This window comes from Chrysemys picta, chromosome 20, assembly GCF_011386835.1.
Source record: "Chrysemys picta bellii isolate R12L10 chromosome 20, ASM1138683v2, whole genome shotgun sequence".
NCBI classification, from domain to species: Eukaryota; Metazoa; Chordata; order Testudines; family Emydidae; genus Chrysemys; species Chrysemys picta.
This window is the reverse complement of record NC_088810.1, coordinates 2,981,638-3,005,988: the sequence shown is the minus strand read 5'-3', so window position 1 is coordinate 3,005,988 and position 24,351 is coordinate 2,981,638. Positions and strand designations below refer to the sequence as shown.

Sequence of the window (24,351 nt, the reverse complement as noted above, 5' to 3'; positions counted from 1 at the left end):
GCACCCTCCCGTCAGTCAGCACCTTCCTTTGGGCCTCTCCCCTTGCCCAGGGTGGGGAGCTGGGGCCTGGCCTGTCACAGCAAGGAAAAATCCCAGACCTGGACATTTCCTCATATTTCAAAAAGCCGCCCAGACAGAGATCGAAGGACCAAAAAGAGGGTCATGTCCAGGAGAACCCCAAAATATGGTCACAATACCCTTCAGGAGTCCACTCTGGTCCTTCAATATCCCCCCTCAGGAGCCCCTGCCAGCCCCCCTCATTGTCCCTCAATATCCCCCCTCAGGAGCCCCTGCCAGCCCCCCTCATGGTGCCTCAATATCCGCCCTCAGGGACCCCTGTCACCCCCCCACACAACCCCTCAATATCATCCCACAGGAGCTCCAGCCACCCCCTCACGGTCCCTCTATATCCCCCCATCAGGAACCCCCGCCACCCCCTTCACAGTCCCTTAATATCCCCTGTCAGGAGATCTGCCCCCTCCATGTTCTCCAGGTTCTCTCTGTCTGTGCTGGGCTCCTTCCCTTCTCGGGACATCCCGCTCCATCCTTGGGACTCTCTCTACCGATATCCTGCCCTTGACTCAGGAGGACTGAGACACTGATTTCGGGGTCTAGGGCAGAGGTGCTGGAATTTGTATGGGGGGGGGTGCTGAGATCCATTGACTCAAACTAAACCTTGTATATAATGGAAATCACTTCAAGCCAGGGTGTGTGGCAGCCCCCCCAGCATCTCTAGTTCCAGCACCTATGGTCTAGGGTGGCTCAAGACAAGAGGTCTGAGTCTGGTAGTGCGCCCTAGAGTCCCAGAGCCAGAAGCAGTGACTAAGTTCTGCCCAGTTCCAGCTCAGAAACACGTGGGACTCTATTCACACAGACCCCTGGCTGCACAGTGGGCGACAGGGGCCAGTTTGTAACAATCTACCCTGGTCTCTAGGAGCTGCAGATTGGCTTAAACACAGAAGCAGGAGGTTTAATAGAATTCCCAGTTTTTTGTTAGTGTTCATTATAACTCTGGATTGTATAACTATCCAGTGCAAGTCTGCAGGGCTGAGGGGGAGATGGAGTCACAACTGGAGTCCAGCTGATGCCCCTCACGCTGTGTTTTCCTAAGAGCCATAAAAATCAGATGCACAAAGTGTCAGATCCAACGGACTGGGAGTTTATTAAAAGACAAAAGTATTTCTCGAAGATCGGCAGTGATGAGAAAACCAGAAGCAGTGAATACACAGAGCAAAGAGATGCAAGTGCATGAATTACTGACTGTGAAATATAAAGCAAATAATTCGCGATAGGCTGGAGTGTGGCATCATATTAACCCATCGTCATCAGAGCCTGACACAACGCGATTACAATCTGCAAATCCCAGGTGAGTCTGAGCGGCGTGGGGTGATTCCCAGACTCCAGGCCAACCTAAACTCCACATCAAACAAGCAAATCAGCACCAAAAACACCATCAGCAGCAACTCAAACTGCAGCTCGGGCCCATAAGAAAAATCTCACATCAGCGATTTAACTCTTAAGCCTCGGATATGGGGTTAGCAGCCAGATGCTTCCAAACCCTGCTCAGGGTACAACTTAGTTACAGGGCTAATAACAGCCTCTAGCGTAAGGGCGGCAGATGGAGAAAAGAATCTTTAGCTAAACTCTGCTATGAGACCCGTTAAACGGATGTGCCTGGAAGGCCAGATCCCCAGAGCGGGTCAATGGGATTGAATCACTGGAGCTAGGTGTATTACTGGGGATCTGTGCTTGGGGGTTTCTAACCAAGTCTGTTTCCCTGGGGCGCAGGGACCTGCATTAGAGCAGTGTTGAGTTGAGAGCTGAGTCCATGGGAGCTGAGCAGGTTACAGGTCTCAGGTCGGTGTCTTACTGCTCAGAAGTCGATTTTTAATGGTGTCCTTTTAATGAATTGTGTTCACAGGCTTTGGGTGGAATTGATCTGACCCAGCGTTGAATGGCGAAGGGAAAAGGACTCAGGGAAAGAACAAAAGCTGGAAGGAGCTGGTTCCATGTTCAACTATTTTCTGATCACGTTTTGCACTTTTATTACAGCTCTGCTGGCTTGTCACGGTCAGACTCTGCACCGGTTTGCACCACATGTGATAGGCCACATCCGCAGCTGGGGTCAGTCACTCCATTGGACTCAAGGAATCTCCACTGATTTCCACAGAGGAAGTTCAAGTATATTTTACATCTTTGTTTTTTAAAGCCCAAACTCTGAATATCTTTTTCAGTATTTTTTCTTTTGTTGCATTAGATTGGAGTACAGAAGAATCTGCCATTGTCCCCTAGTTGGCTCCAATCTCCATCTGCCAGAGGCGTGTATCCAGTTTACTGTTGCCGTTATTCATTTGTTTTCTCTCTCCAAGGCCTTAATAAGGACTCTTTGGGCGTCTTCAGCGACGTCATCCAAAAAGCTGTTCAGCATTCTGTATGTTACTGTGAAAGACCTCTCTGCAGCAAATATGGTCCCAGCCACCGGTATCATGCTGATAAAATGTTTAGCTAAAATTAGACCCTTTCCTGTAGCCTTAGTCAGCTGCTCCTTAGCGGTTTCTTTTGAGATATCTTTGGCCAATGGCGACTTGATCACGTCCTTCAGCTCAGCGACAGTCTTCCCAACCTGGCTAGCGAGTATAATGAGGGAAATGTCATCCAGCCCAAAGTTCTCACAATACTGTCTCATGTTATCCACCAGGATGCCAATGTCGCACTTCACCGAGAGAGCCGGGAGAGGAACCGCTGCGATGGCGCACGACTTCAGGGCTTGTTTCCAGATGTGCCTCTGCAAAGCCTTTTTTTTCTTTTCCAAGATTGGTTTGGAAAGGTTAGGTAGGGCCAGGAGAAAAATGTGTTTCTTGTGACTTTCCAGTTCCTTCAGCAACTTTTTCTGCAGTTTGGGAGAATCATATTTCTGAAATTCCCTGCTCGACACAAGGAAAACCTTTGGGGAGCTTATCCCTTCCTTGGACAGGTGCTCGATGCAGTCATTTCTGATTTTGTCCAGGGTTTTCTCCTCATCAAAGTTTTGTTTTCTTTTCTCATTATACAAGTCAAAGTCCACCTTGGAGCGGACAAAGTAAAACTTCTTCTCCATCCTCCGGATCTCCTGGGCCAGTCTGGCGTGGTTTGCTCTGAACCGCTCCGAAGCGAGGATGATGAAGAAATCATAGCGATCAAATTTCACCTGCTCCAGGTACGTGTCTGGCTTAAAATCTGGGGTTCCGATCCCTGGCAGGTCCCAGAAGATCACATTGGGGTACTTAAAATGCTTGTACGGCTCTGGTTCTTTGGTCGTCTCTACCACTCCAGTCTTAGCAGAATCTTTGTCTTCATCTCCCAGGCCCCGGAGGGCATTGAGGAAGGACGATTTCCCAGCTCCTGACTCCCCTGTGATCGCAATGTTGAGCTCAGTTTTTTTAAGCAACTCGTCAGACTTGTGGGCCACATAAGCTGCTCCTGGGAGGTCTCCTGCTTCGAGAGCAGCCTTGATATCTTCAGTTTCCTTCTCAGACACACCAGGAAGTATATTTCTGTCCTTTGCAAATTTGTTTCCAGGGATAAATTTTAGTTTTTCCATTTCCTTTGGAGAAAAAACAAAAATTACACATAGTCTTTTTCCTCCCACAGAACAAAGTCATCTAGGAATTTTAATCTGAAAGGAGTAAAAACAAACAAAAAAATGTTACCTAGTGCTAGTGGATAGAACACTGGACGGGGACTCAGTGGACCTGTGTTCTATTCCCACCTCTGCCAATGGTGTGCAAGTCACCGCCATGTGCCTCAGTTTCTCTATCTGTATGAGGGCGCTAATGGTAAGCACTTTAGAGCTACTGATGAAAAAGTATTACACAAAAGCTAGGTATAATTACATACAAGATAAGTATGCACATCCTCTACTTCAGGGGTCGGCGACGCTCGGCACGCGGCTCACCAGGGTAAGCACCCTAGCGGGCGGGGCCAGTTTATTTACCTGTTGACACGGCAGGTTCGGCCGACTGTGGCCCCCACTGGCTGCGGTTCGCCGTCCCGGGCCAATGGGGGCGGCGGGAAGCCACGGCCAACACATCCCTCGGCCCGTGCTGCTTTCTGCCGCCCCCATTGGCCCAAGATGGCGAACCGCGGCGAGTGGGGGCCGCGATTGGCCGAACCTGCCACGTCAGCAGGTAAATAAACTGGCCTGGCCCGCTAGGGTGCTTACCCTGGCAAGCCGCGTGCCGAACGTTGCCGACCCCTGCTCTACTTCCCTGGGTCACAAAGGCCTACGTGAGCACTGCCCATCTACTGCACTTGGACGTTCTGCACTTGGCAACTTTCCGAGCATGGCTCTTGTATACGTTAGTTGCTCTCTGCCTGCATTCTGCAGGAACTCCTTTTTGAAGATTTGCCCTGATAGCAAAGCTTCGGGTTTAAGTGCTGATATCTCAGTGTGTTCCAAGAGCCATACGCAGACTCTGATTTTACTTTAGAAGGACTGTCAAGGAAAATAGCATTAATTTACTGGACAGAAGAGGAAAGACTGAAGGAAGCAGCAGCAGGATGGGAATGGAGTCATGGCCCATGCTCCTCAGCCCATTCCTGAGCAATGAGATTGAGTGTGATCAAAGAAAAGACGTCTGAAGGAAATGTTGACACTAGAAAAGTTTTAGTCACATGGCCTTACTTAAAACCATATTAGCAAAATGGCATTCCCTCGCCCCAACCCCCAACCAGTTATAGTAAAATCAGGCCGTTCACAAAGTACAGGAAACATTTAGAATGCCACTCTAACCCAAAGACGGAACATGTGCAGACCTTTCCACTCCTGTTAAATCCTGATGCAACCATCACTAGAGGTGATACTGGCCCATCATAATACTGCGGTACCACATTAGGGTTACAGGTAGACTTTGTAGTGGAAATTGGGAACACCGGTTAAGGGGATCCAGAGATAGAACCCTTCCCACAATAAGCTCCTTATAATTTTCAAAGTGAATTATACATCCATGTGCATCTGCTAATTGCTTTTAATCTGCTTTGCTACAACAAAGACTAGAGTCAAGCTTGTGGTGCAAAACTGGGCTCATTTGGTCAATGAGATAAAGACTGCTCAAAAAGTACCCCTTTTACCCTTTTCAGAGTCTTATATCTTCTTCTGGTGAAGAGTTAGAGAGAAACTAGGGCTCTGACCCTCATAAAATGTAAACCACTGGATTGCTCAACATCACATAGTCAATGGTGCCTGTCAAGGCTGGTTCCCCACGCTGGCACATAGAGTGCAGAAGGTGGGGCCTGCAAGGACTCCAAAAATTAACACTTGCCACCTCCAAGCTGGTAATGCTGTCACCACCCAAGTGAAAACTGCCTTTTGCCAATCCAGAAAAACCCTCACTTAGGATGATTTTTTCTGATGCCCTTCAGCTTTTCCACCCCCCTCGGGGCAGCCGAGAAAGAAAACAAAAGAAAAGGGAATCTCGGCTGTTGTATCAGCTGATTAACATATGCAATCTCTTTACCTCCTAAGACACTGAAAGCTAATCATGTTCTTAAAAGGGGTAAATTTTATTGAAAAAAGGAAAAAAACAGATCTGAAAACTCAGGCTGTTAGGGATTAAGCACCAAAAATTACTTTCTTGGGGTCCAGCTTAAAGGTTACAAGCAAACAAAAACAAACCAAGAGCACCTGGGGTTAGCAGAGAGGAATCCACAAGCCCAAAATGAAGAATTAAATCTGATCGCGTCTAACTAGACATTTCCTGATCTACTTACATATCTGGGGTTTCAAATGAGTAGTTTCTAGGTATGACGCTGATGATTCTTATACCTGGCCCAAACCTTACAGCATGTTGCTGCCCCGTCGGCTTCTGCCCGACAGCACAAAAGACCCCCACACCCAGCAGTTTTTCCCAATTTGAAAGGGTACAGCCTCTCTATCGGTTCCCCTGGTCAGGTGCCAACTCAATTTAAACTTATCTCTTAACCCTTTACATGTATGGCAATTCGGGTATCGCTGCTAAGGAGGATTCTACAGCTAACTGAATAGTTGTGGAGTTACACAAGGGTGCTACCCCCCCTCATTTATCACAGTGCCAAGGATCAGTTTAGAAATATTTCAAAGTTATGGCACTACAACAGCTTTAGCACCTCTGCTGACGATGTGCCTCTCTGGGAGTTGTCACTTCCTCAGACATTCTCAGTGGCTTAGGGGAACAAGTGCGGTGCCTAGAAGCCACGGACAATAAATTCAAATCCTCTGCTAAGGGTATTTGAGTGCTGTGCACATTAGAGCGTTTAACCTTCCTTTGCGCTCGGTGGCTGGGGTTGCAATGGGGCTCCTTTCAGATGTGGGTGCGATGGTTGTTGCAAACACAGGCGATATCTCTGGGGAATATGGCTTAATTTTATGATTATTTTCTGGATCTTTGTGGTCCTATTGTAGCGCCCTTGTAAAAGTTATCTGTATAGGAATCTGTCAGGAGGTAAAATCCATGGGGAAGTGGTTACTATGACTCTTGAGACAGGTAAACAGCTCCAGAGAATACAACCCCGGGAAGAATTGCATAAACTGGTTCAGATTAGGTCTGAGAGGCCCAAGAGGGCTTTTTGCTTGGTATAAAAGGCAGAGTTTAAAACCAACAGAGGGGCCTTGATCCAACAAATGGACATGACCCTTTGACCAAAGCAGAACCAAACTCTGCTGAAGGATTGGAAGGACTTTGACGTACCAGACCCCGCAGGTGGAAAGTGAGAAACTCCTGGTGTGTTTAGACCTTGGTCCCTTCCCAGAGAGAGGTGTCGGCTGCAGGCCTGAGACCTAAGAGGGCATCCTGGAGCACACCACAGAGGGGGTCCAAGGTGCAGTGGGGACAGTATGTGCACGTCTAAGTTCAGCAGCCCACAAGTGCACCCCCGATGCCATCTGCCCAAGCCCTGCCCTGGCACAGAGCGGCGGGCAGTGCTATGTCTGCGGTACGGGGCCAAGGTGCTTTGGGGGGGACTGGCTGCCACATGGAAAATGGCAGCACCAGAATCAGATGATGAACCAGGATGAACCAGGTCTCTGCTGACAGGCTTCCTGAACTGCTGCTGGACAGGACTGGCCACAACGCCCTGGGGCTGGGCTGGGCACTGGGGCAGGCAGCTCCATGCGGGGCACAGGCGCCCTGCTGAGACTGGCCCAGAACCACAGCAACGTCCGGCTGGAAGGGACCTCGCGAGGTCGTCCAGTCCAGCCCCCGCGCTGAGTCAGGACCAACTAAATCTAGACCAGCCCTGAGAGGGGTTTGTCCAACCTGGTCTTAAAAACCTCCAGTGGTGAGGATCCCACAACCGCCTTTAGAAGCAGATTCCAGAGCTGAACTGCCCATTAGAAAGTTATTCCTAATATCAAACCTAAATCTCCTTTGCTGCATATAACCCCATTGCTTCTTGCCCTGCCTTCAGTGGCCATGGGGAACGATTGATCCCGGTCCTCTTTCAAACAGCCCTTTAATACCAGCCTATTCCACTCAACTCACCCCAGACATACACAATGTTCCCACCCTTTTAGCCCTGCCCCGAGGAGTTGAGATGTTTCTGTCACTTACCCCTCAGTAAACCCTGGAGACCACGGTCCCTACGCCACCAGACCACTGGCAATCCCCAGGGCTAGAAGGCCCCGTGCACGGCTACTGCCACAGGCTACCGAGCTCAGCGCTGGATCTCTCAGGGTACGTCCACCCTTCTCCTCACCTCGCGACAGTGCAGCCACCCTGCTCCAGCAACCCCGTCCTTCCTTCAGCCCGGCTGCACCTGCCCCAGCAAACGAGGTGTGTGCAGATGGGGGCTGGAATTCAAAACTGGAACTCAGCGCAAACAACAACATTCTTTTCAGGTTCCGGCACCACCCTTGCTCAACAAATCCCAGTGGGTCCTGCCAGTTTCAGGGAGGCTGTTAAGGTGACTACCGACCTCCTAACCCCTGTGTTCACACTCCACAGTCCACACAGTTAAGCTCTAACCTGCCACATGACCTACTGCTGTGGTCAGAGGCCTCCATTGTTTGCAGCTGTCTCTTCTACAGGAAAGAGGCTTAATTGCTGTCTTTATTAAGTTTGAAAGAGAATGCTGGGCTTTTTTCCCCAATAGTTACTGTTTAATACTGGGGTTGCGAAGAAGCATTGTCAGTGTCACTTTTCACAGCAGACTTAGCGCTCCATTGCCACCCTTACTTCTGCGCTGCTGCTGGCGACAGCGCTGCCTTCAGAGCTGGGCAGCTTGTGACCTCCCACATAATAATCCTGTGACTCCCCTGAGGGGTCACAACCCCCCCATTAGAGAACCCATGATCTAGACCAGGGATGGGCAAACCTTTTGGCTCGAGGGCCAAATCTGGGTGGGGAAATTGCATGCAGGCCATGAATGTAGGACTGGGGCAGGGGGTTGGGTTGCAGGAAGGAATGCAGGGTGCGGGAGGGGTGCGGTGTGCAGCAGGGGGCTCAGGGAAGGGCGTTGGGGTGCAGGAGTGGTTTGGGGTGGGTCCCCAGCCTGTAGCAGTCCATGGGATTCTTCCTTCCTAAGTGCAGGACTCTGCCCTTGTCCTTGTTGAACCTCATCAGATTTCTTTTGGCCCAATCCTCCAATTTGTTTAGGTCACTCTGGACCCTATCCCTACTGTCCATCATAGCTACCTCTCCCCACAGCTTAGTGTCATCTGCGAACTTCCTGAGAGTGCAATTCATCCCATCATCCAGATCACTAATGAAGATGTTGAACAAAACTGGCCCCAGGACCAACCCCTGGGGCACGCTGCTTGATACCGGCTGCCAACTAGACACCAAGCCATTAATCACAACCCATTGAGCCTGACAATCTATCCAGCTTTCTATCCACCTTATAGTCTATTCATCCAATCCATACTTCTTTAACATGCTAGCAAGAATACTGTGGGAGACCGTATCAAAAGCTTGGCTAAAGTCAAGATATATCACGTCCATCGCTTCCCCGTATCCACAGAATCAACTCCTGTGTTTGAAACTGAAAGCAGCAGAGGCAAGGGGAGGATGTGGAGTAGCAAACAGAGAACAAAGGCTTGTGTGTGTATTTTATGAGTACAAGACTAGTTAAGAAGGTGAAAAAGCTAAAAATGGATGTGTTGCAACGTGCATCTAGTCTGCAATTGTCAGGCAATGTTTCAGAGAACTGAAAAAAATTCCAACACACATTTGCATTGTATTTAGCAGCCACAGGCAGAGGAGAAAAACGCTATAAAAGTTTAATCATCAATATTTTGCAGGTTGTATTGGATATTTATAACAACTTTGAGTTTGCAAAAGGTTTAGTAAAATACTGACTAAATTTGATGAGCATTGCATGCCAAAAAGGAATGAGACCTTTGAGAGAGAGATTTTTTACATGCATGCAAAAAACTGATGGCACCGCAGAGCAATATGTCACAGAATTAACGCAACTCAGTAACACCTGTGACTTAGGTGAGTTGATAGAGTCTGGCACCTCTGGGGGGGGGGGGGGGGAGGTTGGTACAGTTGGGGGATGCTGAGCGGGTGTTTTGGGGGGGCTGGAGGGGTGTGTGTGTACTGGGAGGGGGTATTTGAGGGATGCTGAAGGAGGTACCTGGGGGTACTGGGAAAGGGTACCTGTGGGGTACAGAGAGTATGTACCTGGGGGTGCTAGAGAGGGTACCTGCAGCCTCACTCTCGAGGTGGGGGGCAGTGTCGCTGCCTGGCATGGTGGCGGATGCAGGCCCAGGATGCAGCGCCCGTCCGTCAGTAAGCACCTCCCATTGGGCATCTCCCCCTGTCCAGAGTGGGGAGCCAGAGCCTGGTCTGTCACCCCTCCCGGCCTGTCTGGGTTCTGAGGCCCTGCGCTGGGGCAGGCGGCCCGGTGAGAGGCGCTTGGCAGCTCTGACTTCACCCTGTGCACCTGTCAACTCCTGAGCATCAGACACGTCTTTCTGCAGCACCTCCTCGTTCCTCTCTGCACCCGATCTGTCCCCCCCATGAACCAATGTCCCCTGCTGCATCTCTGCATCCAGTCACACCTCCCCTGGTCCCCTCTGCACCCTGTGAGCACTGAGACCTCTCCCCTCTGCACCCAGCCTCCCACATTCTCCCCACTCTGCTGCCAGTCCAGCCCACCCTCAGTATGGCCAGCCCCACAAGTTGAAAAATCATGAGCCAGACCCCCACAATCACGAGAGTTAATTCAGAAAAGGTTGTGTCGTGCTTTTAGGACTGTCTTCTGATTGTTTAATACCCTCGAGTGTGTGTTGCCAACTCTGCTAACTTTTCTGGCCATCGCTAGGGGGACCCAGCTGAGACCAAATTACCAAAATTGGTATAAAATGCTTCCTGGTGGTGCAGAGATTCCAGCTTCACTAGCCCCTGAATTCTTATGAATTCTGTGCCCCACCAACCCCACATCTGCCTGATCACTCTCCTGTCTGGTCGCACCCCTGACCAACACAGCTATGCTGATAGAACTTTTGAGTGTAGATGGTGCCTTAGACTCCTACGTGGTGTGAGATCAGGCCAGGGGAGGGGGCCTTGTGTTATTTTCAAAGACCTGAAACTATCAAGAGCTTTGTGAGCAAAGTCCTTGGGGTCCTCTGTTGAGCCTGCGTTCCGACCTTTCCAGCCATGCTATCCCCACAGATATTCATGGATTCCTAGGCCAGAAGAGGCCTTTGTGATCTTCTAGTCTGACGTCCTGTATAACACAGGCCAGAGAATTCCCCCCAAATAATTCCTGCAGCAGATCTTCTATAAAAACTTCCCATCTTGAGTTAAAAGTTGCCAGCGATGGAGCATCCACCACGCCCCTGGGCAAGGCGTTCCGATTGTTAATTACTCTCACCGCCGTTAAAAAGCCCAGAGCCCCCACAACCTAGGTGCTCCAGCGGCATGTGTCTAAGTGACTGGAGCACTCAGGCAGGCTCAGACACTGATTTGGGGTCTCGGGTGGCTCAAGAGAAGAGGTTTGAGGCTGGTGGTGCACCCTGGAGTCCCAGAGCCAGAGACAGTGACTAGATACTGCCCAGTCCCAGCTGGCTCACAACTATGGGAACTATCCAGTCCAAATCTGCAGAGCTGAGGGGGAGATGGAGTCAAAGCTGGGGTCCAGCTGATGCCCCTCACTCCGTGTTTTCCTAAGAGCCACAAAAATCAGATGCACAAAGTGTCAGATCCAACGGACTGGGAGTTTATTAAAAGACAAAAGTATTTCTCTAAGATCGGCAGGGATGACAAAACCTCAAGCAGCGAATACGCAGAGCAGACATGCAACCACTCGTCATCAGAGCCTGACACAATGTGATTACAATCTGCAAACCCCAGGTCACGCTGAGCGGTGTGGGGTGATTCCCAGACTCCGGATTATATAAAATCTGCATCAAACAAGTAAATCAGCAAATCAAACAGCAGCAGCAGCAGCTCAAACTGCAGATCGAGGCTATGAGAAGACTCTCACATCAGTGATTTAACTGTTAAGCCTCTGATATGGGGTTAGCAGCCAGATGCTTCCAAACCCTGCTCAGGGTACAACTTAGTTACAGGGCTAATAAGAGCCACTAGCGTAAGGGCGGCAGATGGAGAAAAGAAGCTTTAGCTAAACTCTGCTAAGAGACCCGTTAAACGGATGTGCCTGGAAGACCAGATCCCCAGAGCGGGTCAATGGGATTGAATCACTGGAGCTAGGTGTATTACTGGGGATCTGTGCTCGGGGGTTTCTAACCAAGTCTGTTTCCCTGGGGCGCAGGGACCTGCATTAGAGCAGCGTTGAGTTGAGAGCTGAGTCCATGGGAGCCGAGCAGGTTACAGGTCTCAGGTCGGTGTCTTACTGCTCAGAAGTCGATTTTTAATGGTGTCCTTTTAATGAATTGTGTTCACAGGCTTTGGGTGGAATTGATCTGACCCAGCATTGAATGGCGAAGGGAAAAGGACTCAGGGAAAGAACAAAAGCTGGAAGGAGCTGGTTCCGGGTTCACTATTTTCTGATCATGTTTTGCACTGTGATTACAGCTCTGCTGGCTTGTCACGGTCAGACTCTGCACCGATTTGCACCACATGCGATAGGCCACATCCGCAGCTGGTGTCAATCGCTCCATTGGACTCAGGAATCTCCACTGATTTACACAGAGGAAGTTCAAGTATATTTTAAAAATCTTGACCCATGTTATTAACAGAGATCAGGACTTTTTGAGCTGGTATTTGCCCTGATGCTGTTCCTCAACTTTCCCAGCTGGGGGCTTAAAAAAAATGGTGGGGCCAGGGGACTGTACTTATTTTTGCCTATTCCCCAGCATTGGAAATACATCTTTGTTTTTAAAAGGCCAAACTCTGGAGAGCTTTTTCAATATTTTTTCTTTTGTTGCATTAGATTTGAGTACAGAAGAATCTGCCATTGTCCTCTGGTTGGCTCCAATCTCCATCTGCCAGAGGCGTGTATCCACCTTATTGGTCTTTTGTTGCTGTTATTCACTTGTTTTCTCTTCTGTCTCCAATGCCTTGATCAGGACTCTTTGTGCGTCTTCAGCAACACCATCCAAAAAGCTATTCAGCATTTTGTAAGTCACAGTGAAAGACCTCTCTGCAGCAAATATGGTCCCAACCACTGGTATCATGCTGACAAAATGTTTAACTACCATTACACCCTCCCCGGTAGCTTGTGCCAGCAGCTTCTCAGCCATTTCTTTAGATATCTCTTTGGACAATGGGGACTTGATCACATACTTCAGCTCAGCGACAGACTTCCCAACCTGGCTAGCGAGTATAATGAGGGAAATGTCATCCAGGCCGAAGCTCTCACAATACTGTCTCATGTTATCCACCAGGATGCCAACGTCGCACTTCACCGAGAGAGCCGGGAGAGGAACAGCTGCGATGGCGCACGACTTCAGGGCTTGTTTCCAGATCTGCCTCTGCAAAGCCTTTTTCTTCTTTTCCAAGATTGGTTGGGAAAGATTGGGCAGGGCCATGAGGAAAATGTGTTTCTTGTGACTTTCCAGTTCCTTCAGCAACTTTTTCTGCAGTTTGGGAGAATCGTATTTCTGAAATTCCCTGCTCGACACAAGGAAAACCTGTGGGGAGCTCATCCCTTCTCTGGGCAGGTTGTTGACGCAGTCATTTCTGATTTTCTCCAGGGTTCTCTCCTCATTGAAGCTCTTTTTGTATTTCTCATTGTAGAGGTCCAAGTCCACCTTGGAACGCACAAAGTAAAACTTCTTTCTCATCTTCCGGATCTCCTGGGCCAGTTTGGCGTGGTTGGCCCTGAACCGCTCCGAAGCGAGGATGATGAAGAAGTCATAGCGACTGAATGTCACCTGCTCCAGGTAAGTGTCTGGTTTAAAATCTGGGGTCCCAATGCCTGGCAGGTCCCAGAAGATCACATTGGGGTACTTGGAATGCTGGTACCGCTCTGGTTCTTTGGTTGTCTCTACCACCCCGGTCTCAGCGGATCCTTCATCCTCATCTCCCAGGCCCCGGAGGGCATTGAGGAAGGATGATTTCCCAGCTCCTGACTCCCCTGTGATCGCAATGTTGAGCTCAGTTTTTTTAAGTAACTCGTCAGACTTCTGCACCACATACGCTGCTAATGAGAGGTCTCCTGTTTCGATGGCAGCCTTGAGCTCATCAGTTTCCTGCTCGGACAGACCAGGCAGTGTATTTCTGTGTTTTGTAAATACCTTACCGAAGATATCTTTTAGTTGTTCCATCCTCCTATGGAAAAAAAACCCACCCAAAATTAAGTGTCAGTCTTAGTCTTGTTCCTCCCTCAGAACAAGTCACCCCAGAATTGTAACATGCAGTGAGTAAAAAAGAGTGTTACGTAGTGGACAGAACACTAGACTGGGACTCAGTTTCCCCATCTGTAAAATGGGGATAATGAAAAGCGCTTTAGATCTACAGATGGAAAAGCATGATGGAAAAGCCAGGTATGATTATTTATCATACGTGTCCCATACTTCCCTTGGGGTGGCATGCTCTCCCCTTTACCCAGCGCCTCTGAGAGCCGACAGTTCTTGTCCAGCTCCTGACCCGAGCCAGGCTCCCGGCCACCCCCAGCGTAGCCTGTTTGCCCTATTTCCCTGCACCGCCCTCCAGCTGCTGGGCCTCCCCCTTTGAAACACCCCGTGTCAACCCTCACAGCCGGCCCAGAGTTGGGATTAAGCTTCAAGCTGCTGCTGCAGACGGATGTGTAGAGTCTCCCCCTTCAAATCCTCCCCATGCTGGTGTCCCCTCTGCTGCCTCCCCGGTCAGGGGCAGGGACCCACAAGTCCCCACCTTCCCCATATGGTGCCCAGCCATAGGGCAGGTCCTGCAGGCTTGCCCTTCCTGCCCATTCCCCCCGATTCGGCTGCTTCAGGTCAGAGCTGCGCAGTAGCAGATACAGGAGGAGGGTTCAGCTTTGCCCCTCCAAAGTCCCGTGTCTCCATGTGCCCCCATCTCTGTGCCCCCTTCCAAAAATGCCCTCGCTGACGCCATGTCAGTCCCTGCATCCTCCTCCCTGGTCCTCAGCCCTGACGATGCCTGCCCCTCCCGGTCCCGTGGCAAGAAGTTTCCATGTGCTGCTACTGCCATAGGCTACCGAGCTCAGCGCTGGATCTCATGGTACGTCCACCCCTCTCCTCACCTCACAGCGACAGCTCAGCCCCCCACTCCAGCGCCTCCGTCCTTCCTTCAGCCCGGCTGCACCTGCCCCAGCGAACGAGGTGTGTGCAGATGGGGGCTGGAATTCAAAACTGGAACTCAGCGCAAACAACAACATTCTTTTCAGGTTCCGGCACCACCCTTGCTCAACAAATCCCAGTGGGTCCTGCCAGTTTCAGGGAGGCTGTTAAGGTGGCTACCGATCTCCTAGCCCCTGTGTTCACACCTCACAGTCCACACGGTTCGGCTCTGACCTGCCACACGACCTACTGCTGTGGTCAGAGGCCTCCATTGTTTGCAGCTGTCTCTTCTACAGGAAAGAGGCCTAGCTGCTCTCTTCGTTGAGCCTGAAAGCGAGCGCTGGGCTTTGATGGGGAGCCCTGGCTCCCGTCCTCCCTGCTCTAACCACTAAACTCCACTCCCCTTTGTACACAATCCCACCCAGGGCGGCTCTATGTATTTCGCCGCCCCAAGCACAGCAGTCAGGCAGCCTTCGGCGGCATGCCTGCGCGAGGTCCACCGGTCCTGCGCCTTCAGTGTACCCACCGCCGAATTGCTGCCGAAGCCATGGGACGGGCGGACCTCCCGCAGGCATGCCGCCCTCACACCGACCGTCAAGCCACCCCCTCACGGCTTGCCATCCCAGGCACGCGCTTGGAGTGCTGGTGCCTGGAGCCGCGCCTGATCCCACCGGTGTCTGGCACCCGTTGCCCTACTGGGGAAGCAATGCTGTCATCGATATTCAGGGTGAAAGCTGGATCAACGCTGTGAGAGCCGGGGACAATTGCTGCCAGGAATCCCGGCACCAGTCAGTGCAACTGCCCTGAACGCAGCGAAGGCCACTGGAGCGAATGCCACTGAACAAGAAAACACAAGTCTTTGGGTGATAACACACCACATACAATGACACTTCAGCAATATCTACGCCGCCCGCAGACCTAAACTAGCACCTCCCCGAACGGCGTTAGCTGTGACCACGGGAACCCTCATCCGTTGGCATGGCTGCGTCCGCACTGGGGCTTTTGTCAGCAGAGCTACGTCAGCCAGAGGTGGGATTCTTTCATGTCCTTGACTCATGCTCAGACTCTGTGTCATGGGTTTTCTCTGCAGTCTACCCACAGTGTGTCCCCAGTGGAGCTTGCCCGTTGACTGTCGCAGTGGAGGTGGAAAGCTGGCAGAAGTAGATCTGAGCACGACCCTGAGAAGATCCAGGAGACAGAGCCTCTGGAGCAGAGATCTCACTGTAGTCGGGCTGGGGGCATGTGTAGTTTATTGGACATGCAAATGCTAGACAGGTGAGAGAGGTGCCATTTGAGTCATACACATCCACAGAATCATAATTTCAGTGGTTTCCTCTCTGCAGTGTGTGTGGGGGGGGGGAGAGGGGGGGAATCACTGCCCCCCCCCCAGCTCCAGGTGCTCCGGTTGGTGGAAATTTTGATAATACAGTGTCACTGTAAGTGGATTGATTTGGGTATCACTCAAAAACCCTTTCCCCCAGACACAATGTGGGCAACCATGACAAACCTAAAATAATTATCTAGCTTCATAGACTCATAGCAGTAGGACTGGAAGGGAGGTCGCTAGGTCATCTGGTCCAGTGCTCTGCGCTGAGGCAGGACGAAGCTTTATCATTCTAGACCATCCCTGACAGGTGTTTGTCCAACCTCTTCTTAAATACCTCCAATGATAGAGATTCCACAACCTCCCTAGGGAATTTGTTTCAATGCTTAACCACCCCTGACAGTTAGGAAATTTTTCCTAATGTCTAACTGAAATCTCCTTTACTACAATTTAAGCCCACTGCTTCTTGTCCTCTCCTCAATGATGAAGAACAATTTATCACCCTCATCTTTGTAACAACCTTTTACATTCTTCAAGCCTGGTATCATGTCCCCCGTCATTCATCTCTTCTCCAGACTAAACAAATCCAGTTCTTTCAATCTTCCCTCATAGCTCATGTTTTCTAGACCTTGAATCATTTTTGTTGCTCTTCTCTGGATTTTCCCCAATTTGTTCTCATCTTTCCTGAAGTGTGGTGCCAAGAACGGGATACAGTCCTCCAGTTGAGGCCTTATCAGTGCTGAGTAGAGCTCAAGAATCACTTCTTGTCTCTTCCTTACAACACTTCTACCAATACATCTCAGAATGATATTTGCTTTTCTTGCAATAGTATGACGTTGTTGACTCGTATTTCGTTTGTGATTGACAATTGATTCTTCCTTCCTCAGTGGAGTTCTTTGCATTTGTCCGCATTGCATTTCATCCTGTTTATTTCAGACCATTTCTCCAGTTTCTCCAGATAATTTTGAATTCTAATCAGGGCCGGCTCCAAGCACCAGCGAAGGAAGCAGGTGCTTGGGGCGGCAAATGGAAAGGGGCAGCACATCCGGGTCTTCGGCGGCAATTCGGCAGTGGGTCCCTCAGTCCCTGTCGGAGCGAAGGACCTGCTGCCGAATTGCCACCGAAGAAGAAGCGGCGCGGCTGAGCTGCCACCGAAGTGCCACTGACCGGGCCTTTTTTCCCCCCCCATGCTTCGCCACTTGGGGCAGCAAAAAAGCTGGAGCCGGCCCTGATTCTAATCCTGCCCTCCAAAGTGCTTGCAACCCCTCCCAGCTTGGTGTCATCTGCAAGCTTTATAAGTGTACTCTCTGAGCCATTATCCAAAGCATTTATGAAGATCTTAAATAGACCCAGATCCAGAACAGATCCCTGTGGGACCCCACTCGATAGGCCCTTTCAGCTTGACTGTGAACCATTGATAACTACCATTTTCCAACCAGTTGTACATCCACAATAATAAATTCTTCCAGGCTGTATTTCCCTAGTTATGAGAAGGTCATGTGAGGTGGTGTAAAAAGCCTGTATATTGTAGGAAATGTTTAAAAATCAATCTTGATTTAATTATACTTTAACAGGGCAAGTCAAACATGCAGCCCTCACAAATTTAAATTGTGGCCCTCAGCTGGCAGTGCGGTGTTAGCAGTTAACGCTCGGAACACAAGACCTGCTGAGTGTCTGTAATGTTACAGATCCCTGCCTGTGGAGAGAGAGCTTCAAACTGGTTTGTCATCACCAGCAAAACAGAAACGGTTCAGTGGTGCAGATTATCAGCTTTGCGTATTATGCCAAAAGAGAAAGTGCTTGAGATGTCAGCATCCAGCCAGAAATAACTGGCCAGATGCTGGAAATTACTGGAATACATCCACAAATGGTATAGACACAGTTACATAACATACATGTAACATAAGACTGCCTGGCCGATTTCTGAACTAGGAAACTGCCCGCTGTTGTTTGTTTCTCCTGTGTCTAGAGAAACTGGCCTTTGTACACACCTGCAACGCTACCCACTTATCCCCCTTCACTCTGTCTTCACACTCTCCTATGCCATCATGCCTACAAACAGCTTGACATGGTTATGGAGCAGGGGTGCTCAGATCCCTCCCCATCTCTCATGATGACTGGTGTTGTGCAGATAATCAATTGCTCAGTTTGCTGATGGCTCAGAAAAAGATCTAAAGGAAACATTTAAACTTTTTTGGGCATTTTTAGGGTTTTTTTGGGGTGTGAGTGAAGCAATTCGCTGAAATCCACGTGCGTTCGCTAAGCGTTTCAGTCAAACCGAATCTGTATTTGTCGACAACATTGTGGCAGAAGCATTTCACCCAGCGCTAACGCCGTCTGATATTGTCTTATTGTTTCCTCCATCTGTCTCCAGCTTTCATCACTCGTCTTATACTCAGGTTGTCACAGCTCTTTGGGGCAGGGACCAAATTTTTAGTCTGTGTTTGGACAGCACCTAGCGCAAGGGTGTCCTGGTCTATGGCTGGGGCTCCTGGGTGCTACCATAATACACCTAATAAATAGCAATAATCATGTACAGTTCATAGCTCACTGGGATCCTTCCTGGGTGCTACCCCAATAAATAATAAGTATAAACACAAACATTCTCATGGAAAGTGTCTTCTTTCCTAAATTTCCCCCTCTCTCCTCCCACTCCCAGGAAAATTGAATACTGATTTTTTGGCTGGAATCTGAAATTTTTTCAGTGTTTGGTAGATTTAGGCTGAAGGATTTCAGGGGACCGGGAGGCATTTTTTTGGCTCATTTTCAATTTTTGATGAACATTGAATTTTCCACTGAAAATTGAGGCAAACCAAACCTTTTCTGCAGAACCCCTCTCCATTTCCCAACCAGCTCTCACCGAGAACGATGCAGCCACCATCGATGTCAGCTGAACACATGTTGAGTCACCTTTTGGTTCCTTAGACAAAGCTTCCCGGAGCACAGTTGTTGTTGTTATCTCTAAAGAACTGTTTGTTTAGTGGGGGCAGCTCCCAAAGTTGGCATGATAAGCCCCATGGAGTGCCAGCCGAGCTAACAAAAGAATGCACAGGTCTATTTATAGCTACACCTACGTTTAAATATAACTCCAGGTGTTGATTTGCTGAATGGATGATGTGAGTGTGGTACAGAGGCCGTGTGACCTAGTCGATAGGAAGTCTGAGTGGGAGTCTGGGTGCTATTCCTGGCTTTGAGCAGGCAGCCAGGACTCCTGGGTTCCTCCTGTGGCATTGGGAAGGGAGCGGCCTTGTGGGTAGGGAATGGGAGTCAGGACTCCTGGGTCCTGTTTTCAGCCCTGGGAGGGAAGTGGGATGGAGTGGTTAGAGTAGGGGGGTAGCTGGGAATCAGGATTCCTGTGTTCTATAGCAAGGGGTGAGGGATCTAGTGGTCAGAGCAGAGCGGATGGGAGCCAGGACTCCTGAGTTCTATCCCAGCTCTGGGAGGGGAGTGGGGTCTGGTGGGTTAATACAGGAGAAAGGACTCCTGGGTTCCGCAGAGAGGGGACTATGGTCTAGTGGTTATAGTGTGGGGGAGGGGAAAGACGGTCAGCATTCTTCAAATCTACTCCCAGCTCGACCACTGACTCTCTGCACCACTTGGGAAAAACCACACTCTGGGCTAGATTCAGCCTTGCAAAGCTCAGCTTTGACATGTCCAGGCTCCCCATGCAATGCACGGGGAGAGGAGGCCTGAGAGTGGGACCCACAGAAGCCAGCCTGCTGAGCGGTGGAAATGCCGAGGAGAGGGGTGTGGCCTAAGGGAGTTAGGCACCTCCCTCTCCATGGGATTCACAGCCAGGAGCCTTCTCCGGGGTCGCGTTACCCAGAGGGCACAGGCTGAATTGCTACCACACACCCCAGCACTTAGCTCCCAGAGTGAGTCTGTGGGGCAGAGCAGAGAACCTAGGGCTAAATCTTTGGAGCTAGTTACCCCCGGAGCTAAGCTCTGGCCCCGGGGGATAGGTCCCTCCAACCTGTCTGTGCACCCCAGGGCGTTACACTTGGGTGCCCAGTCCCTTGACTTCTGGACATTGATTCACTGCCTCTGTGCAATCAACATCCCCCCGTTCACTAGCTTCCCCTCAGTTCAACCCTCTCCTCAGCCCCGGCGGTTAGTCATGTCTGGAGTAAAACAAATAGACGTTTATCTGATACAGCTTAAAAATAAAGATTTCAATAGAGGTAAGTCTAAGGATCTACAGATAAAAGCAGAATGTAAAACCCCACCTAGAGCCTAAACTGATTAACAGGATCCTCTCCTATCTAATAGGCTGTTTCTCACCCAAAGGTCAGTCCGTACACTGCTCGTCCCGGCGAGCGCACTGGGATCCGCTGCTCGTGAGCCACCCCCGCTGGCAGAGTGTTACCTCCACAACGCTCTGAAATCTAGTCAATGGTTTATACAAAGTGGAACAACTTCACCAGGAGAGATGGAGAGAGATTACTAGTTTGGTTGATGAAAGTAACAGTGTTGACATCATATAATTTGGAATGGCAGAATTCCATTTTTATTTTTTTATAATTTTCCTGGATAATATTCGTGTTTATTTTTAAGCATTTCGCCCCCAATTTTTATTAATCAAAATGTTAACATTTATCAGGAAATTATGTGGGGTGGACTCAGACAATAATTATTTCATAACGGTAGCTGCTGAGATTCAAAAAGTTAAAGCTTAATAACCCATTAAAACAGGGATGATCACTATCAGCATCCCCTGTTGAAATATACGAAGTAAATAGCCGTAAACCAAACCCGAATAAGTTCTCACAGAGCATTTTTCTGACTTTGCCTGTCTGTACATTTCGATTACCATGGATGGGAATAATTTTTCATTGGGTTGTGTGTGTGTGTACGGTGAAATCGATACTTACCAACATTTACTCATAAAACACTAATCTTTTAAAGTGTAAACATACCCCAACTTCTGTAAGGCATCTGACCTGGTACTGCATGGCATTTAGTTTTAAAAGTGTTAGAATTATACAAAATTAACATGGCAAACATTATATGGGTTAAAAAGTTTCTAGCGAGGTTCCCCACCAGGATCGGTTCTTTGACCTACGCTATTTAACATTTTTATCAATGCAGAAAGCATAAAATCCTCACTATAAAGTTTGCAGATGACACACAGATGGGGGGAGTGGTAAATGAAGAGGACGGGTCACTGATACAGAGCGATCTGGATCACATGACAAGCTGGGCACAAGCAGACTACGTGTTTCAAGATGGCTCAATGTCAATGTGTGCAGCTAGGAACAAAGTTTTGGGGGTCATGGTGGATAATCAGCTGAACACAAGGTCCCAATGCGATGCTGTGGCCCACAGAGCTAATGCGATGCTGGGACAGAATGTACCCTGCGTTCACTGTCGTAATTATCTTTGCATAAAGCGAGAATTGTGAGGTATCATTTGAGAACTCATAACCTGCTGGTCATTATTATCCTGGTAAAATGTGGGTGGCAACATTGCATGCAAAGGTATAAAATTCCACTGGATGGTGCTGTTAACACATGTTCCAAACACAGCCCTGCCCAAACAGCAGTTGGGAAACAGGTCAGGACTTAAACTGATCTTAATGAGAGAGGGGGACTGAGACATAATATGGTGGGAGGTTCTCCCACAACTGCTGCTGCACCTTTCTCTGAATCTCCAGTGCTGGCCACTGTCAGATAAGGATACTGATGTAGATGGATGTCAGCTCTGACCCCATCTGGCAATCCCTACGCTCCAGTGATGAATTTGAGGATCTGATTATTTTATTTGGTGCACTTTCAGGGGCAAAGCTTAGGATCTAACCTTCCTCTAGACCTCTGGTTTTGCCCAGTGCCCACGTAACACATCAGCACACGCTGCTCCTGGGCATAGGCAGGGTTTGACTTCTGCATTTGGGCGGGGGCAGAGGGTTTCTTTAGTACAGCTCTGACTTTTGAATTTACTGATTATTAGCGGTAGTTAAATTAGAATGTACTTGAAATCACAGACACTGTTTGTGTTCATTAGTTAATTGCAATTCATTTTTTGTTTTAATTATTTGACATGTTTACCAGTGTGACAGACCCAGACCAGTGGGGTACAGGAATCTGATAGAGGGCAAATATACTGGTCACTGGATGAGTTGTTTTCTGTTCCCTGATTGACCATAGCAGGGGCTGCACTAGAGTAATCAGGAACCTGCTAGAACCAGTTAAGGCAGGCAGGCTAATTAGGACACCTGGAGCCAATTAAGAAGAAGCTTCTAGAATCAATTAAGGCAGGCTAATCAGGGCACCTGGGTTTTAAAAGGAGCTCACTTCAGTTTGTGGGAGTGTGAGGAGCTGGGAGCAAGAGGCACAAGGAGCTGAGAGGGTGTGCGTGTGCTGTGCTGCTGGAGGACTGAGGAGCACAAGCGTTATCAGACACCAGGAGGAAGGTCCTGTGGTGAGAATAAGGAAGGTGTTTGGAGGAGGCCATGGGGAAGTAGCCCAGGGAGTTGTAGCTGTCATGCAGCTGTTACAGGAGGCACTATAGACAGCTGCAGTCCACAGGGCCCTGGGCTGGAACCCGGAGTAGAGGGCGGGCCCGGGTTCCCCCCAAACCTCCCAATTGACCTGGACTGTGGGTTCTTCCAGAGGGGAAGGTCTCTGGGCTGTTCCCCAACCCACATGGTGAATCTCTGAGGCAAGAAAATCCGCCAATAAGTGCAGGACCCACCAAGATAGAGGAGGAACTTTGTCACACCAGCTACCACTAAACACTTTGATGTAACTATGAATCACATGTCCCTAGTTTTAGGGATATATAAGCATTGTTTTACTATAGAAATAGACCGGCTCTAGCCATTCACTCGGTTGTCTGATGTACAGTCATTTCCAGCGCTATAGGAATTGTGTGAGCAGCTGGGCCAGTTGCTTAATGGCTCAAGTGTGGTGTGGGCTTGTGAACGCTCCCAAATGTTTAGGTGATGGTTGAAATGAACAGTATATAGTAACAAGGGTGAGGTTTTTAACCGTGTTGCGCATTAGAGCTGGGTGGGCAATAATTTTCCCATACCAAATCAGGCCAAAAACTTGAAATCTTAAAAAAATAAAAATCTGAAAAAAAATTCAGATTGGAATTGAAATGCTTTATTTTGATCTATTCAAAAATCTTTATTTCGATTTCAACCTTTTCCCCCCTTTTACATTGTTTTATGTAAATTTACTTTCATTTAGAAACAAAAAAAAAAATAGTTTTGAATCAAAAAACCCCCTTCATTTTGGAAAGGTCAAAGCAGGACATTTCAACAATTTTGAAACTTTTTTCTAAACACAAAACTCACTGAAACTGACCCTTTCCTGCAAAACAGTTTGGTTGGGATGAATTTGAAAAACCCGTCCCAGCTCTACCTTCCTCAGCATTGGCCTTGCTTGGCTCCCTTCCAAGCCAGTGGGCAAAAGTGGTCAGCCCTGGCTTAACTCTGTTCTCACTGAAGTTTAGGGCTGGGCACTTTGAAAATCCTGCCCTAGACGTCTGTTCACATTCTGTGCCCTTAGTAAAGAAGCTAGGATAAGATTTCTCCCAGAAGGGGTCATGGATTCTTAGAGTGTTTGTGCATTTCCTGCTGCATACCCAGTTCCCTCTCCACACCCTGGAGCTGAGCATGAGGGAAGGACGTGGCTTTGTTTTACTCTCGAATGGCAGTTTCATTAGTATCTGAATAGTGTTAACAACAGCGAGACTGTAGTGTTGACGACACCAATAATCTCATATCTAGGGTCCTGTCCAAACTGCCACGTTTGACATCATGGTTCACTGCTAACTAGGGTCAGCAGCAGATGGGGAGTTCCATGTTTGACACCTGGTGCTTATGAAAGTCAATGTCAAAGCTCCCTTTGACTTCACTGAGCTTAGCGGTGCAGGACCAGGTCCCGATGTCGGTGGTGGTCAGTTTCCGTAGTATAAACAACACCCACAGGGGGAGGCAAAGCGTGAAAGTTTAAAAAAAAGGGTCAAAAACCTGACTATGTAGTAAAACCCTGTTTCTCTGAGCCTTTATTCCCTGGTTCTGCAGATTAACTGAATCACTACAGGAAAACAGTATGGGTCAGCCCTGGGTGGAGTCCCCAGTGCCTCAGTGTGTCAGGGATGTTGCCCCCAGTGTATAAGTGGAGTGTAATAATGGGAGTGTGGGCTGGGGAGGGAAGGGGATGGGGCTGCCCCGATCCAAGGTTTTGTGGCTGGGAGGAAGCACCCAGTGAGGGTGGGATCGGTGCCGGGAAGGCAGTGGGGGGCTCAGGGAGCTGCCTGTGTTTGCAGCCTGTGCGTGGAAAGGCTGCAGGCTTGGACAGTTGGGGGTGCTGTGGAAATGTCCTGCTGTGGTGGGGATGGTGGGTGTCTCCATGGTTACAGTCCTTCTGTGGCAGGG

At 49.2% G+C, this 24,351-nt stretch overlaps 2 protein-coding genes across 3 annotated transcripts; both read right to left on the bottom strand.

Annotated features, from left to right (window-relative positions):
* Nucleotides 1–1,143: 1,143 nt before the first annotated feature.
* On the bottom strand, nt 1,144–8,034 carry LOC101941656 (interferon-inducible GTPase 5-like). Of its 2 annotated transcripts, none has more exons than XM_065574204.1 (2): nt 7,566–7,734; nt 1,144–3,655 (listed from the first exon to the last, which is right to left on the bottom strand). In XM_065574204.1, exon 2 carries the CDS (start codon nt 3,578–3,580, stop codon nt 2,348–2,350), a length of 1,233 nt encoding a protein of 410 aa, XP_065430276.1. In that variant the 5' UTR covers nt 3,581–3,655; nt 7,566–7,734; the 3' UTR covers nt 1,144–2,347. The 2 variants fall into 2 exon arrangements, with proteins under 2 accessions (XP_065430276.1, XP_065430277.1); XM_065574205.1 differs by having other exon boundaries at nt 1,837–3,583; nt 7,566–8,034.
* Nucleotides 8,035–11,157: 3,123 nt separating this feature from the next.
* Nucleotides 11,158–14,707, bottom strand: LOC135972092 (interferon-inducible GTPase 5-like). Its single transcript, XM_065574353.1, has 2 exons — nt 14,608–14,707; nt 11,158–13,694 (listed from the first exon to the last, which is right to left on the bottom strand). The coding sequence occupies exon 2, from the start codon at nt 13,688–13,690 to the stop codon at nt 12,449–12,451; it is 1,242 nt and encodes a 413-aa protein (XP_065430425.1). The 5' UTR covers nt 13,691–13,694; nt 14,608–14,707; the 3' UTR covers nt 11,158–12,448.
* Nucleotides 14,708–24,351: the final 9,644 nt, after the last annotated feature.

Bases quoted from the DNA above. Each gene is read 5' to 3' on its own strand.
- LOC101941656 (XM_065574205.1), bottom strand. From the start codon at position 3,580: ATGGAAAAACTAAAATTTATCCCTGGAAACAAATTTGCAAAGGACAGA.
- LOC135972092 (XM_065574353.1), bottom strand. From the start codon at position 13,690: ATGGAACAACTAAAAGATATCTTCGGTAAGGTATTTACAAAACACAGA.